Raw genomic sequence first — 13,955 nt, 5'->3', positions numbered from 1 at the left:
ACACAGACTCTGCTTCCCCCCCCCCACACACACACACAGGAGAAAAATTACAGATTAAAGCCCCCAAAGGGGTCCTGCTGTGGCTGTCTTCTGTTCCATCAGGAGGGGCTGGGAGGACTGGGTAATCCAATATGATTCTATTTAAGCACGGGAGGTTTTGCCTTGGATTTGCCGCTCTGGAGATGCATACAGGATCGGGTGATCTATTCATCCCAATAGGGAAAAGGGGAAAGCCCATATCTCGGGACCCCCTGACCCAATGTTTACAAAACTTGGGGGGTCTCTTAAGAAGGCTCGTCTGAAGCTATGCTGAATGTTTGGGGGCTGCACCCCCAAAAATGCGCCCCCTGCAGCCATGGAAAGAGAAAAGGGGGGAGCCCATATTTCTGCCCCCACTGAACCCATCTTTACAAAACTTGGGGGGGGTCTCTTAAGAAGGCTTGTCTGAAGCTATGCTGAAAGTTCGGGGGCTGCACCCCCAAAAATACGCCCCCTGCAGCCACGGAAATGGAAAGGGGGGAGGGAAAGGAGGTGGAGCCCATATCTCGGGACCCCCCGACCCAATGTTTACAAAACTTGGGGAGTCTCTTAAGAAGGATTGTCTGAAGCTATGCTGAAAGTTCGGGGGCTGCACCCCCAAAAAAGCACCCCCTGCAGCCACAAAAATGGAAAAGGGGGGAGGGAAAAGGGGTGGAGCCCATATCTCGGGACCCCCTGACCCAATGTTTAAAAGCTTGGGGGGTCTCTTAAGAAGGCTTGTCTGAAGCTCCGCTGAAAGTTTGGGGTCTCTACCCCCAAAAATGCGCCCCGGCAGCCACAGAAAGAGAAAAGGGGGGGAGCCCATAATTCTGCCTCCACTGAACCCATCTTTACAAAACTTGGGAGGTCTCTTAAGAAGGCTTGTCTGAAGCTATGCTGAAAGTTTGGGGGCTGCACCCCCAAAAAAAGCACCCCCTGCAGCCACGGAAATGGAAAGGGGGGGAGGGAAAAGGGGTGGAGCCCATATCTCAGGACCCCCTGACCCAATGTTTACAAAACTTGGGGTGTCTCTTAAGAAGGCTCGTCTGAAGCTCCGCTGAAAGTTTGGGGACTCTACCCCCAAAAATGCGCCCCCTGCAGCCACGGAAAGAAAAAAGGGGGGAGCCCATATTTCTGCCCCCACTGAACCCATCTTTACAAAACTCGGGGGGGGGGGCTCTTAAGAAGGCTCGTATGAAGCTCCGCTGAAAGTTTGGGGTCTCTACCCCCAAAAATGCGCCCCCTGCAGCCACAGAAAGGAGCGAATGTGAACACGCACCCCCCCACACGAGGATTTCTCTCTCTCTCTCTCTCCCCAGCCCGGCCGCGCAGCAGCTGATTCCTCCAGTACTCAATCCTGACTGATTGGCCAGAAGACCCAGCTTGGCCACCAATTGGCCGGGGGAGGAGAATGCTGCTTACTGACGGTTATGCTGCTGCGCCCCGAATTTGCCGAATTTATTCGTGAACTCCCTAACTTGCTGAATTTGGCTCCCCTGTTTTCCCGCCATTTTTGAGTTCAGTTCGTCCCGAACTAAAAATTGCCGAATCAGGGGAAATTAGGCTGTTTTTCGGTTGGGGCGAACCGAATCGACAGCCCTAACAGCAGCACTGAAGAGACAGTGGACTTGCCTACATACATGGAGCATACGTCTATCAGCTGAGTATAGGTCTATCAGTTGTTACTAACCATGGCGACTAAATGTAACTTCCACATTTCAGAGGCAATAAACCTCTAAAAGGGAGACTGTCTCCAAAAGGGAGACTGCAGCCAAGAAATCAGAAGGAGATTGAGACTGGGAAGGGCAGCCATGAAGGAGCTAGAAAAGATTTTGAAGTGTAAGGATGTGTCACTGGCCACTAAGACTAGATTAATTCATGCCATCGTATTCCCTATTACTATGTATGGGTGTGAAAGCTGGACAGTGAAGAAAGCTGATAGGAAGAAAATAGAGTCCTTTGAAATGTGGTGTTGGAGGAGAGTGTTACGGATTCCGTGGACTGCCAAAAAAACAAATCAGTGGGTTCTAGATCAAATCAAGCCTGAACTGACCCTAGAAGCTAAAATGACTAAACTGAGGCTGTCGTATTTTGGTCACGTCATGAGATGACAAGAGTCACTGGAAAAGACAGTCATGCTAGGAAAAGTTGAGGGCAGCAGAAAAAGAGGAAGACCCAACAAGAGATGGATTGACTCAATAAAGGAAGCCACGGCCTTCAATTTGCAGGATGTTTTTGCAACATTGGGTGTTGCAAAAAGAGGGGAGGAGAACTAAATAGCGTATGTAACTGAACGCACCCCTTGGATTGCCGGTTTTGAAACAACATAACAAAATACATCGTGTTATAGATGTTTTGGGGAAAAACAGATGTCTGGCGCTTCCAAAGCATTTCCAAGCCGAAATGGGAGGTCTGAGGTGCGATCTAACCTGGATAACACGTTTTTTTAAACGTAGTATATACTGAGTGCGTTAGGCCCCAGAGTTGCACTTACCTGTAACTGTTGTTCGTCAAGATTTCTTCTGTGCAGGCACACATCCCACCCTTCCTTCCTCGCGGAGAGCTCTCATGGCTGTTTTATTTTATCTTGTTCCAGGAGTGTTCTTCGTTGGGGTAAAAGGAAAGAACTGAGGGAAGGGGGGGTCGGCGCCAGATACCACATTGTCAGAGTGGAGAGCGGGGCGCATGCACGGGGGAGCCGACGCCCCCTATCTAAATTAAGAAGCTGTTGAAATCCTTTCCGTGGTAAGCCTGCGCAAGCGCAGTCCCAATGTGGGACTGCACAGAAGACATCTTGACGAACAACAGTTACAGGTAAGTGCAACTCTTTTTTTGCACATTCGGCAACATGACAGAAGTGGGGTGGCCCTCCTGAACATCTCTGGTAGGCTGCTCCACAGGTTGGGAGCAACCACAGAGAATGTGTGTGAATGAGCAGTTTCCAATCTTACCCATTTGCAGGGTGGCACCTTCAAAAAGCTTTGCTCAGATGAGTGAAGCTGTCACAGTGGAGCACAGCAGGAGAGGTGGTCCTGCAGGGACGTAGGTCCAAGGCCATTAAGCCCTTTGTAGGTGATGACCAGACCCTTGAATTGAACCCAGTAACTGATTGGTAACCAATGGAGGATCTACAGAATGGGTCTGACATGCACAGTCTGCTTTGCAACTGATATTTTTATATGGAGTTCATCTCTATGGTACGTACTGAGAACCCAACACTTAAAAATATGTTCAACTAATGCATTAACTGTCCAAATTATACTTGTTCACTGTATATTTATTTAAACAATTTATTAGCAGCCTTTCTTCCTTACGGAGCTCAAGGTGGCTTACAACACAGATAAACACTTAAAACACATTAAAAACATTTAAAAAAATTAAAATGACAACTCAGGACTGATAGTAAACTTAACCAAATGCAGCCCTAAATAAAATCCTCTTCTACTGCCTACTAAGATCGAAAGTGAGGGGACCAGGTGCACATCCCTGGGGAGGTTGTTCAATAATTGTGGGGCTGCCACTGAAAAGGCCCTCTCTCCCCCACACCCAATGAGCTTCTTTGATTGATGGGACACTCATGAGAGGGCTCTCCCTGTGATCTTAATTCCTGGGCAGAAACATTACAGCATTAAAAAAGTTAGAACTGAGGCTTAACATTCATCTTCAACTAACTCCTCTATTTTAAATCCATATCCCCTCCCCAGATTACCTGTGCAACGCTTTCCAGTTGGTCTCAAGAATCAAAGTGAAATCTGATTTCCAACATAATGTAGCCAAACACACTACGGAATGAGCTTTTGGTGCTGATTTCAATTTTATTATATAGGTATTTGCGGAATAAAGATTGATTTATTTTACTTAAGATCTTAATATGCTATCCTTACTTAATACCTGAACTTTTACACCTTTTATAGAGTAACAGCAGCAAACATATTCAGTGGAACTTACTATTTTCCACACCGAGGAACACAACAGAGTAACGGGAGAGAACAAGTGATAACTTTGAGCAAACGGAGTTACACAAAATCCTATTTATTTAACACAGCTTGCGCTCTTAGCATTCCTCCTGAGATAGCTTCCAAAACTCAATATAAAAGGGGGAAAACCCTCCAAAAGGCAATACAAGAGAAATATCAAGAGTACAACTAAAGGACCAGAATAATAATAATTTTTTTAAAAAAACGGTTAAAAGCACTTTGGATAATTCAGGACAAGAACACAAGTCTGTCCTAATAAGAACATGGGACGTGCCCTGTGGGATCAGTCCAGGGCTTCTTAAACTTTCTCCACTCGCGACCCCTTTTCGCCCAATAAAGTTTTACGCGACCCAGGGTATATAGGTATATAAAATAGGTATACAAATCAAACATTTACTGATAATAAATCATAAAGAAACCTACTGTTGCCAAATTTTTCATGACCCCTCCACATTCAGTTACGTGACCCCATATGGGGTCGCAACCCACAGTTTAAGAAGCTTTGATCTAGTCCATCATCTTATTTCACACAGTGGCAAACCAGATTCCCTGAAGGGTCAACAAATAGGACACAGAGGCCAAGGTGTCTTCCCCTGATGGTGTCTCCTAATATTGAAAGGTTCAGTGTCTCTGGTGATGAAGTGTCTTCCTTTAGTCATCATGGCTAATATTGATGGACCTCTCCACCATGAACCTCCTTCTAAAGCCATCCATGCTTGTGGGCATCCCTACGTCCACTGGCAGTGAAGCCCAAAATTTAATTACTCGTTAAGTAATTTAATTACTCATTGAGTGAAGAAGCAGCCTTCCATTTTTGAATCCATCATAACCCAACTTGAAAACAAAAAGGGAAATGGTTATCAGAATTAGCAAAAAGCTTGGGGGAGGCAGAGCAGGAGAACAAGAATGGTCTCACACAGCGCCTAAAGCTCAATGCCAGACAAACTTGCTGAGGGGAAGGTGTTTCGCAGACGGGGTACCACAACCAGAGTGGTCCCATCTCCTTGCTTCAGCTGGCAAGGGAACACAAAACAGGCCCCCCAAAGCAAACCGAACTGATGAGCAGACTCATATGGGGGGGAGGCTGCTCTTCAAATATCCTGCTCCCTAAATGTTGATGTATCTATCTACCTAGTATATATATAATTTCCCAGACAAAATTTGCTCCATGGTTTAAAATGATAACAAAAGACCACATTAGAACCTTCTATCTGGAAGATCACAATCTATAGCCTTAGAGCAGCGTTTACATCGCTGCGCTTCCAAACTCTGCTTACGAAACTCCTTGCCAGTCATTTCTCAAAAAAAAACCTGGCTCAACATCTCTGCCTATGTGGTGGGGCTGTAGAAGATCTTCCCCATTACGTCTTGGCCTGCCCTTTATACATTGGACCCCAAAATAAGTTTTTGGCAAACATTCTATCTGTATTACAATCATTATCTGGCCAAGAAAATCACAGAGAAGCAAATATAAATAGTGGGATGCTGGATAGAATTGAACAGGCACGTTTTAATGTATTTTAATGATACTGATTCGTACATTTTAAAATTGCTGTTATATTGTTTTAGATTGTAAAGGCCTATGGTCTTATACAATAAACTACTACTAGTAGTATGTGTGTACGTGTGTGTGTGTGTGTGTGTGTGTGTATTGTTCCACGCTTCTCCAAAGAGCTCAGGGAAACATTCCTGGTTCACTGCCGGCTGAGTGAGACTCCAGGGCCACAGCTGGAGAACCGAATATATGCAACGCACCACCAAGAATCCCAGATGGAAGTCTCCCCACACCCCTTTTTCACTGTGAAGTTTGCAACCTGGGGCATGCTGCTGGCATCCTTCTAAGGGAGTTGGATCAGGCCCCTGGGCCCACCAGTTGCTAAATGGGTCAGTGGTTTGATTCACTGTAAGCCAGCCTTGCGCACTCATAGGCCTGCATGCAGGGCCAATAACTCGCAATGCACTCCAACATGCTATTCACTGCCAGCCTCCTGAAAAAGCACTGCTGGCTTCCCAGATTGTGCATTGCACCAGTGTGTGGTTAACACATGAACCTGCAGCGTCCTCGTTGATTGCCTTTTTGGGTAAGCGAGGCTGTGGGACTGCAGCAGTGACAGCAGAGAAAGGGGCGGGAGTGATGGAAAGGGTGCGCGCACCTTTGTCTGGATACATGTCCTATTTCCAATTGCTTTGCTGTGCTGAAACTGCCCCCCTGCACGCTTCCAAGGACACAGAACTCAGCACACACCAAAGCCTCACTTCCGAAAGCTGCCTTTTCTCTTTGCTGTCACCCCCAAAGAGCAAAAACGGGTCTTCCTGCCAACCTGCTCAGCAGGGCTAATCGAATGAGACCACAGGGCATGTTAAGCTGGGAGGAGGAAGGAGGGAGGGAAGGAAACTCCTTTCGAAAAACAGATCAAGCTGGCAGAAAAAGTGGCAGAGAGCAGGAATGCTTCATTAAAAGAGGTCCCTCACGCGGTGTACGACACAAGAACAGCCCCATTGGATCAGATCCAGTGGTCCGTGAAGGCCAGCCCTGCCAGGTGCTGAGAAACCCACATGCAGGGCTATCTGTCCCCAGAGCCTGGCATTTATACGCATGGTGCCTCTGTACATGGAGGTTTCATTGAGGCATCTTAGCCAGCTACTGTTGATAAACATTTCCCCTCTGGGAATTTGTTGAATCCCATGTGAAAACCATCTAAGCCAGTAGCCACAGCCACCTATTGTGACCGTGAATTCCATCAATTGAATTGTTTGTTTGCCCTGAACCTACTGCCAATCAGTTCCATCAGGTCTCTCTCTCTCTCTCTCTCTCTATCTCTCACACACACACACACAAACACACACACACACGCACACGCACAACAGGAGAAAAATCTCTCTTGGTCCCGCTTCATACTAAAAGCTTGGATGGCAGTAACACCCCCATGCCAGGTTGCGAACAGCAACAGACAGACATCTGAGTGCCAAAGCAGACCAAACTGACACCAAATCTTGTCCCCTGAGGCAGCATCCACAAGAGACCAGCTCCCCACGCTGTCACATTTCTATCCCTCCTTCCTTCAAGACAGCTCAGGGTGGTGCACATGGTTCTCACCTCTCCCTTTTTATCTTCATGACAACTGTGCAGAGTAAGTTTAGGATTGTCTGAGCGGCCTAAGATTGTTCAGTGGAGAAAAAAATTCTCCAGATGATTCAAGAAAGTGAGCCAAACTACATAAAAAGGGGAGGGGGACGAAATATCCACCAGAGTCTATTTGTTCTGGGATAAAATCTCTTCCCAACCCCTTTTCAGCATGAGCTACAGTCACACACCCCACCCCCATCTTTTCTCATAGGAAAATGCAGCAGGGTGTAAGACCATCCCTCAAGAGACAACTAATGTTTCCCCACGATAACACTCCTCCACACACCGTCTGAATTCCAGGCAGGGAGGGAGCAACAGAGGACCAACCGGAAGGATGAGCAAGATCCTGCCACTTAATTTCGAAGAGGCAAGGCAAATTCTCCAGCTGAACTTGCTGTGGAGGAAACAAGGGGGTTGAAAGAGGACCTGGGCTTCACTGCCTATATTTTTTTCTCATTGTAAGTTCCCCAATTATGTCACCTCCTCTCTGTTCCCTCCTACTAATCGTTAAAATATTTCTCCGGGTCTTAATTTCTTCAATTGCAAGGCTCTTCTGGGGAAGGAGTGGGAAGGGAAGTGACTCTTGGGGCCGTAAACCACTCTTAGCCTTTCGGGTGGGAAGGGGACTCTACACCCCAGAAAGGAATCAGCTAATAAGCCATGAGGAGACACGCAATTTCTCTCCCCACCCAGCCTCCCGCTCGCTTCCGCCTCAGACCCCCACCCTGGGAGAAGCTCAAGAGGGTGTCGGGTGCTCCTTGCGATCTCAACATGACAGGGCGCATGAATCACCGCCAAACATGCAAGCTCCCTGAGGAAGAGAAATACCTTCTTGCCGGTTTGCAGCCGTAGAAATAATTACACACCAATCAGCTTTCCCTCTTGGCAATTAGTTTCTCCATCCCACCCCCCTTCCCCATCCCACACACCCCGTTCTCGTGGACCCTCTTCCTTTAAAATAAGTCGAGCAGATCACACCGATAGATCTGTGGCATGCATGCATATCCCCGCCAGCGCCCACGCCTTCCTACTGCTGAGGTGGCGCATGTGCAGCCCCCTTGCCCTCCCCCACACACCCCAGAGAGAAAACTAGCAAAGATCACTTCCTGCCATAGCAGTCCAAAGCTTCCCTCCTCCCCACACCCCACCACCAAGGGAAGGAGAAAATGACTCAATCCAAAGGATTATCGTTTGGAGGGCGACGGGGCGGGGGCGGGGGTGGGGGAACAGGACTTACAGTATGTCTTTCTGGTAAGCTCTTCTACAACTTCGGGTTTCAACTTGCTGTTTGATTTCCCCATGGCAGCAGGGCAAATTTGTCCTCCAGACTTAAGAGCGCATAAATGATGATAGATGGCTTCTCTTCACTCGATAAAGAGTCATATAGATGTAGTTGGGGGTGTGTGAAAAGGCCGTCCAGGTTTTGAAACCAAACCGAATCACCTTCTTGCAGCAAAAAAGGGAAAAAAATCAAAAGGATCAGGGGAGAGAGGGTGAAAGGCAGGGGACGGGCAGGGAGGAGAGAGAAAAATGGGGTGGGGGAGCAGAAATGTGTTTGGTGCGCTGAGCTGCAATCCAGTGTTTGGCGCTGGAGGGGGGGAGGTCCTTGCTGGGTGCGTGAGCCCAGGTCTTCAACTGAGCATCAGCAGACGGCAAAGAGAGCGCTGGCCATTCTGCCAGGAGGAAAGGGCTTCGGTGATCTTGCAGGGAGGCCAAAGGAAGCGGGGTCACAGAGACCCCCGAAGAAGCCACCGCCAGCACCCACTCACAGACGAAGGTGGCTCAGGAGGAGGACGTCTGCTGCCGTTCTCGCCGCCTCTCCTCCCCGTAGCCCTGTGGAGTGTTGCTGCTGTCGTCCCTGGTTACAAATACGCCCTCCTCTCTCCGCCTCTTGTGCTCTGGCTGCTTTAAGCAAGCAGGGATCTCTGCCACTGCGCTGATAAGGTGTTAACCGGAACCTGCCACTCAGACGGGCGGGCGGGCCAGCCGGCAGCTCTTCCCTTTGTCTCCTCTAGGCTTGGCGTTTTTCGTGCAATCCTTTTAAGAAAGAAGGAAAGAGAGGGAGGGAAGATATCCCCAAATCAGTATGGATTTCAAGCCGAATCCATTTGTGGTCCCCCCACCAACCCTTTTACAGAAAACAGTAACCATGTATAGAAAATGTCAAACATGTTGACATTTATGACATTTATGTTGACATTTAAGAGTAAATGTTGACATTTAAGAGTAATTTTTAATAGTTGGGGTGGGGTGGAGAGAAAGTTAGCAAATTGTGAAATTTACTAGAGAATTGCTACACTGCTTATTTTGCTATTTCCATCACTTTCTAGTAAATGTCGACATTTACCAAAACGTGGCTGACTGAGAACTAATGCAGCCTGATATTGCATGGCAAATCTTGAGACTTTCCAAATGCCTTCCTTCAACAAACAATATAACTTCACCCTTACTTTCATAATTGCTTTCAATGAACGTTCTCCATACATCAAACTACTAGTTTGATTAGTTTGATACATCAAATTACTAGTCTGATGTAGCCTGAAGATCTCCCTGAATTATAACCAACCTCCAGACTAAGAAGATCAGTTCCCCTGGAGGAAATTGCTGCTTTGGACAGTGGACTGTATGGCATTACTCCCTGCTGAAATTTCTCTCCTTCCCAAAACCTGCCCTCCCCAGGCTCCACTCCCAAAATTTCCAGGAATTTCCCAACCTGGAGTTGACAACTCTACCACTGGACACTGATTTGAAGTCCCTCTGGGCTAAGAGCAACATTTTCTGTACTAGTTGGCACAGGAAGGACAAAAAAGTTAGAATTCCCACATGTAAGCATCTAACCAAGCTATCAGAGCACAGAGATGTTCAGTTTTCAGTCCAGTATCCAAGGCTAGTTTGGGATGGAGCAAAGATTCATAGAATCATAGAGTTGGAAGAGACCACCAGGGTCATCTAGTCCAACCCCCTGCACAATGCAGGAAACTCACAACTACCTCACCCCCACACACACCCAGTAAACAGAAGATGGCCAAGATGCCTTCCCTCTCATCATCTGCCTAAGGTCACAGAATCAGCATTGCTCACAGATGGCTATCTAACCTCCTCTTAAAAACCTCCAGGGAAGGAGAGCTTACCACCTCCAGAGGGAGCCTGTCCCACTGAGGAACAGCTCTGTTAGAAAATCCTTTCTAATGTCTAGACGGAAACTCTTTTGATTTAATTTCAACCCGTTGGTTCTGGTTCGACCCTCTGGGGCAACAGAAAACATCTTGGCACCGTCCTCTATGACAGCCCTTTAAACACTTGAAGATGGTTATCATTTCCCCTCAGTCTTCTCCTCTTCAGGCTAAACATACCCAGCTCCTTCAACATTTCCTCATAGGACTTGGTCTCCAGACCCCTCACCTTCTTTGTTGCCCTCCTCTGGACACGTTCCAGCTTGTCTACATCTTTCTTAAATTACAGTGCCCAAAACTGAACACAGTACTCTAGGTGAGGTCTAACCAGAGCAGAGTAAAGCAATACAATCACTTTGCGTGATCTGGACACTATACTTCTGTTGATGCAGCCCAAGACCGCATTTGCCTTTTTAGCTACCGCATCACACTGCTGACTCATGTTCAGTGTTTGGTCTACTAAGATCCCAAGATCTTTTTCGCACACACTACTGTTCAGACAAGTCTCCCCCATCCTATAATTATGAATTTGATTTTTCCTACCTAAATGCAGAACTTTACATTTGTCTTTGTTGCAGTGCATTTTAATAGTTTTAGCCCAATTCTACAGCCTGTCAAGATCATCCTGTATCTTGGCTCTGTCTTCTACCGTATTTGCTACCCCTCCCAATTTAGTATCATTGCAAATTTAATAAGCATCCCCTCTATTCCTTCATCCAAATCACTTGTAAAGATGTTGAACAACACAGGGCTTAGGACAGATCCCTGAGGAACTCCACTAGTCACTCCTCTTCAAGTGGATGAGGAACCATTAACTAGCACTCTTTGGGTGCAATCTGTCAACCAGTTACAGATCCACTAACAGTAACAGGATCTAAATCACATTTTCCCAATTTATCAACAAGAATATTATGGGGAACCTTATCAAAAGCCTTACTGAAATCTAGATAAACTATGTCTACAGCATTTCCCTGATCCAGCAAGGTAGTAACTTTCTCAAAAAAGGAGATAAGATTAGTCTGACATGACGTATTCTTGAGAAACCCGTGCTGGCTCTTAGTGATCAGATCCATCCTTTCTAAATGTTCAAGGACTGACTGTTTGATGATTTGTTTAAAAATGTTTCCCGGTATAGAAGTCAAGCTGATGGGTCGGAAGTTACCCGATCTTCCCTTTTCCCCTTCTTGAAGATGGGGACATTTGCCCGCCTCCAATCTTCTGGCACCTCACCTGTTCTCCAAGACTTTCCAAAAATAATGGACAGAGGCTCAGAAATTACATCTGCAAGTTAAAGAACTTGCAGATGTAATTTCTGAGCCTCTGTCCATTATTTTTGGAAAGTCTTGGAGAACAGGTGAGGTGCCAGAAGATTGGAGGCGGGTACCTAGAGTACCCTTTGATGCAGCTCATCTGGCCTAGAGGACTTTGTTTCATTTAAAGAAACTAGGTGTTTGTGCACTACCCCAGTGCCAATCCTAGGATGCAAATCCCTTCCCTCATCATGTGTTTATGCCATGTTGAGCACCACTTCCCTCACAAGAAAAGACTGAGGAAAAGCAGGAATTGAGCAGTTCTGCCCTCTCTTCATCTCCTGTTACAATTTCACTTTCCGGTCCACGCAATGGGCTTATCTTGTCCTTGTTCTTATTCTGTACATAGGAAAAGAACCCTTTTTTGTTGTGTTTAGCATCTCTCGCCAGCCTAAGCTCATACTGAGCTTTAGCTTTCCTAATACTCTTCCTACAAGCACTAGTTATTTGTTCATATTCCTCCTTGGTTATAAGGCCTTCCTTCCACTTCCTAAAGGAGTCTGTCACGCCTCCCTGGTGTCGCCGTCGCCCTCGGGGTCTCTGCCCTGGAGGAAGGTCTGACCGGAAGAGCCTCCTCGGCCTCAGACCAGTCTGAGGGGGAATTGGAGCTTGCCTCCCCCTCGGATGCAGCCAGGTTGCTATGAGTCAGCTCAGCCTCTACAACCTAGTGCTGCCACTCCTCCCCGGCCGAGGCTCCTCTCTGGCCTTATATCCCCTCCAGGCCAGAGAGGTCCTGCCCCTTCCTCCCCCAGGCCCGCCCCGGAAATCCCCAAACAAGGGCAGAGGGCGGGTCACATGGACGCCTACGAGGCTGCCGGCCGGCCCACTCTCTCTCGCCCCGCCCGCGCCTGTCCGAAGCTCAGCTGTTGAGCGGGGCGGGGTGCAGGTGCGCGCGCCGTCTCTGCCACGGCCGGCGTTGCGGTTTGGCGATCGCCGGCGTCGTCTCCTGGGGGCCCTGGGGAAGGAGAAAGGGCTGAGAGGCCGCCGCCATGTTTGTCGTCGGCAGGGTTGGCTACCCCGCAACCGTCCTCCCCTCTTCCAGCGGTGAGTGGCGACCTCCCCTCAGGGTCTGGTGGGGGCTGGGTACGGCCTGGGCGACTCCGGGAGGGGCTCGTCCCGGGACAGAGTCTTTTTTATTTCTCAACTCTTTAAAAAGCTGCTTATGGAGCCACCCTGGCCTCTTTAGGCTCCTCCCATTTTTCCTTCTCATAGGAATGGTGTGTGATTGCGCCTTCAGTATTTCATTTTTAAGAAATGCCCACCCTTCTTGAACTCCCTTCTCCTTCAGTATTTCTGACCATGGGATTCTACCCGGCAACAGTTTAAGTTTGTTAAAATTTGCTCTCCTAAAGTCCAACCTATATGTGCAGTTTTCCCTTTCCCCAAGATTGTAAATTCCAAGAGTACGTGGTCACTACTACCCAGGGTGCCTACTACTTTAACCTTATTGACCAGTTCTTCCCTGTTGGTGAGAATCAAGTCTAAGATAGCAGATCCCCTTGTTTCCCTGGTTCAGATGGATTCTACCTTGTTAGGCCTCAGTTAACTTTCTATAAATGACAGAGGTAGGGAGGAAGGCACCGGCTACTGTTATGCTGCACTGGGCTAACCAAAAGCCTGGCTCACAATGCTTCCAGGTCTTGGCATGGGAATTGTGCCTTGAAGGCAAATTGTTCCAGTGGTAATACTAAGACCAGGCTTGGCAAAAGAATTCCAGGTAAGCAGTAGTTTCCTACTACCACCCCCCTTTTATTTTCTTAAAATTATAGAATCATAGAGTTGGAAGTGACCACCAGGGTCATCTAGTCCAACTCCCTGCACAATTCAGGAAATTCACAACTACCTCCCCACACACACACACAGTGATCCATACTCCATGCCCAGAAGATTCCCTCCCTCTCATCATGTGCCTAAGTTCATAGAATCAGCATTGCTGACAGATGACCATCTAGCCTTAAAAACCTCCAGGGAAAGAGAGCTCACGACCTCCCGAGGAAGCCTGTTCCACTGAGAAACTGCTCTGTTAGAAAATTCTTCCTAGCATCTAGATGAAAACTCTTTTGATTTAATTTCAATCCGTTGGTTCTGGTCTGACCTTCTGGAGCAACAGAAAACAACTCGGCACCATCCTCTGTATGACAGCCCTTCAAGTACTTGAAGATGGTTTATCATAACCCCTCTCCTCTTCAGGCCCCTCTCCATTCCCAGTCAAATACAAACGGGTGAGAGAGCTCCAGCTAATAATAACAAAATAGAAATCCATCAGACAATTTAAGATCAGAGCAAAAGCCCCTCTAGTCCCAGATCCTCAATTCGTAACCATGTGCCTCAAGGAAGCCCATATACCCAA

The 13,955-nt window shown here is 47.5% G+C and overlaps 1 protein-coding gene across 1 annotated transcript in view; it reads right to left on the bottom strand.

The window, feature by feature from the left end:
* The window catches only part of NCS1 (neuronal calcium sensor 1), a 100,286-nt gene extending 91,824 nt beyond the window's left edge, over positions 1 to 8,462 (bottom strand). The window contains exon 1 of the mRNA XM_056860362.1: positions 8,360 to 8,462. Coding sequence (XP_056716340.1) covers positions 8,360 to 8,423 — 64 coding nt within the window. The 5' untranslated portion in view covers positions 8,424 to 8,462. The remainder of the gene's footprint in view (positions 1 to 8,359) is intronic.
* Between the last annotated feature and the right edge of the window lie 5,493 nt (positions 8,463 to 13,955).

This window comes from Euleptes europaea, chromosome 14, assembly GCF_029931775.1.
Source record: "Euleptes europaea isolate rEulEur1 chromosome 14, rEulEur1.hap1, whole genome shotgun sequence".
NCBI lineage: Eukaryota > Metazoa > Chordata > Lepidosauria > Squamata > Sphaerodactylidae > Euleptes > Euleptes europaea.
This window is presented reverse-complemented; position numbering and strand designations above follow the sequence as displayed.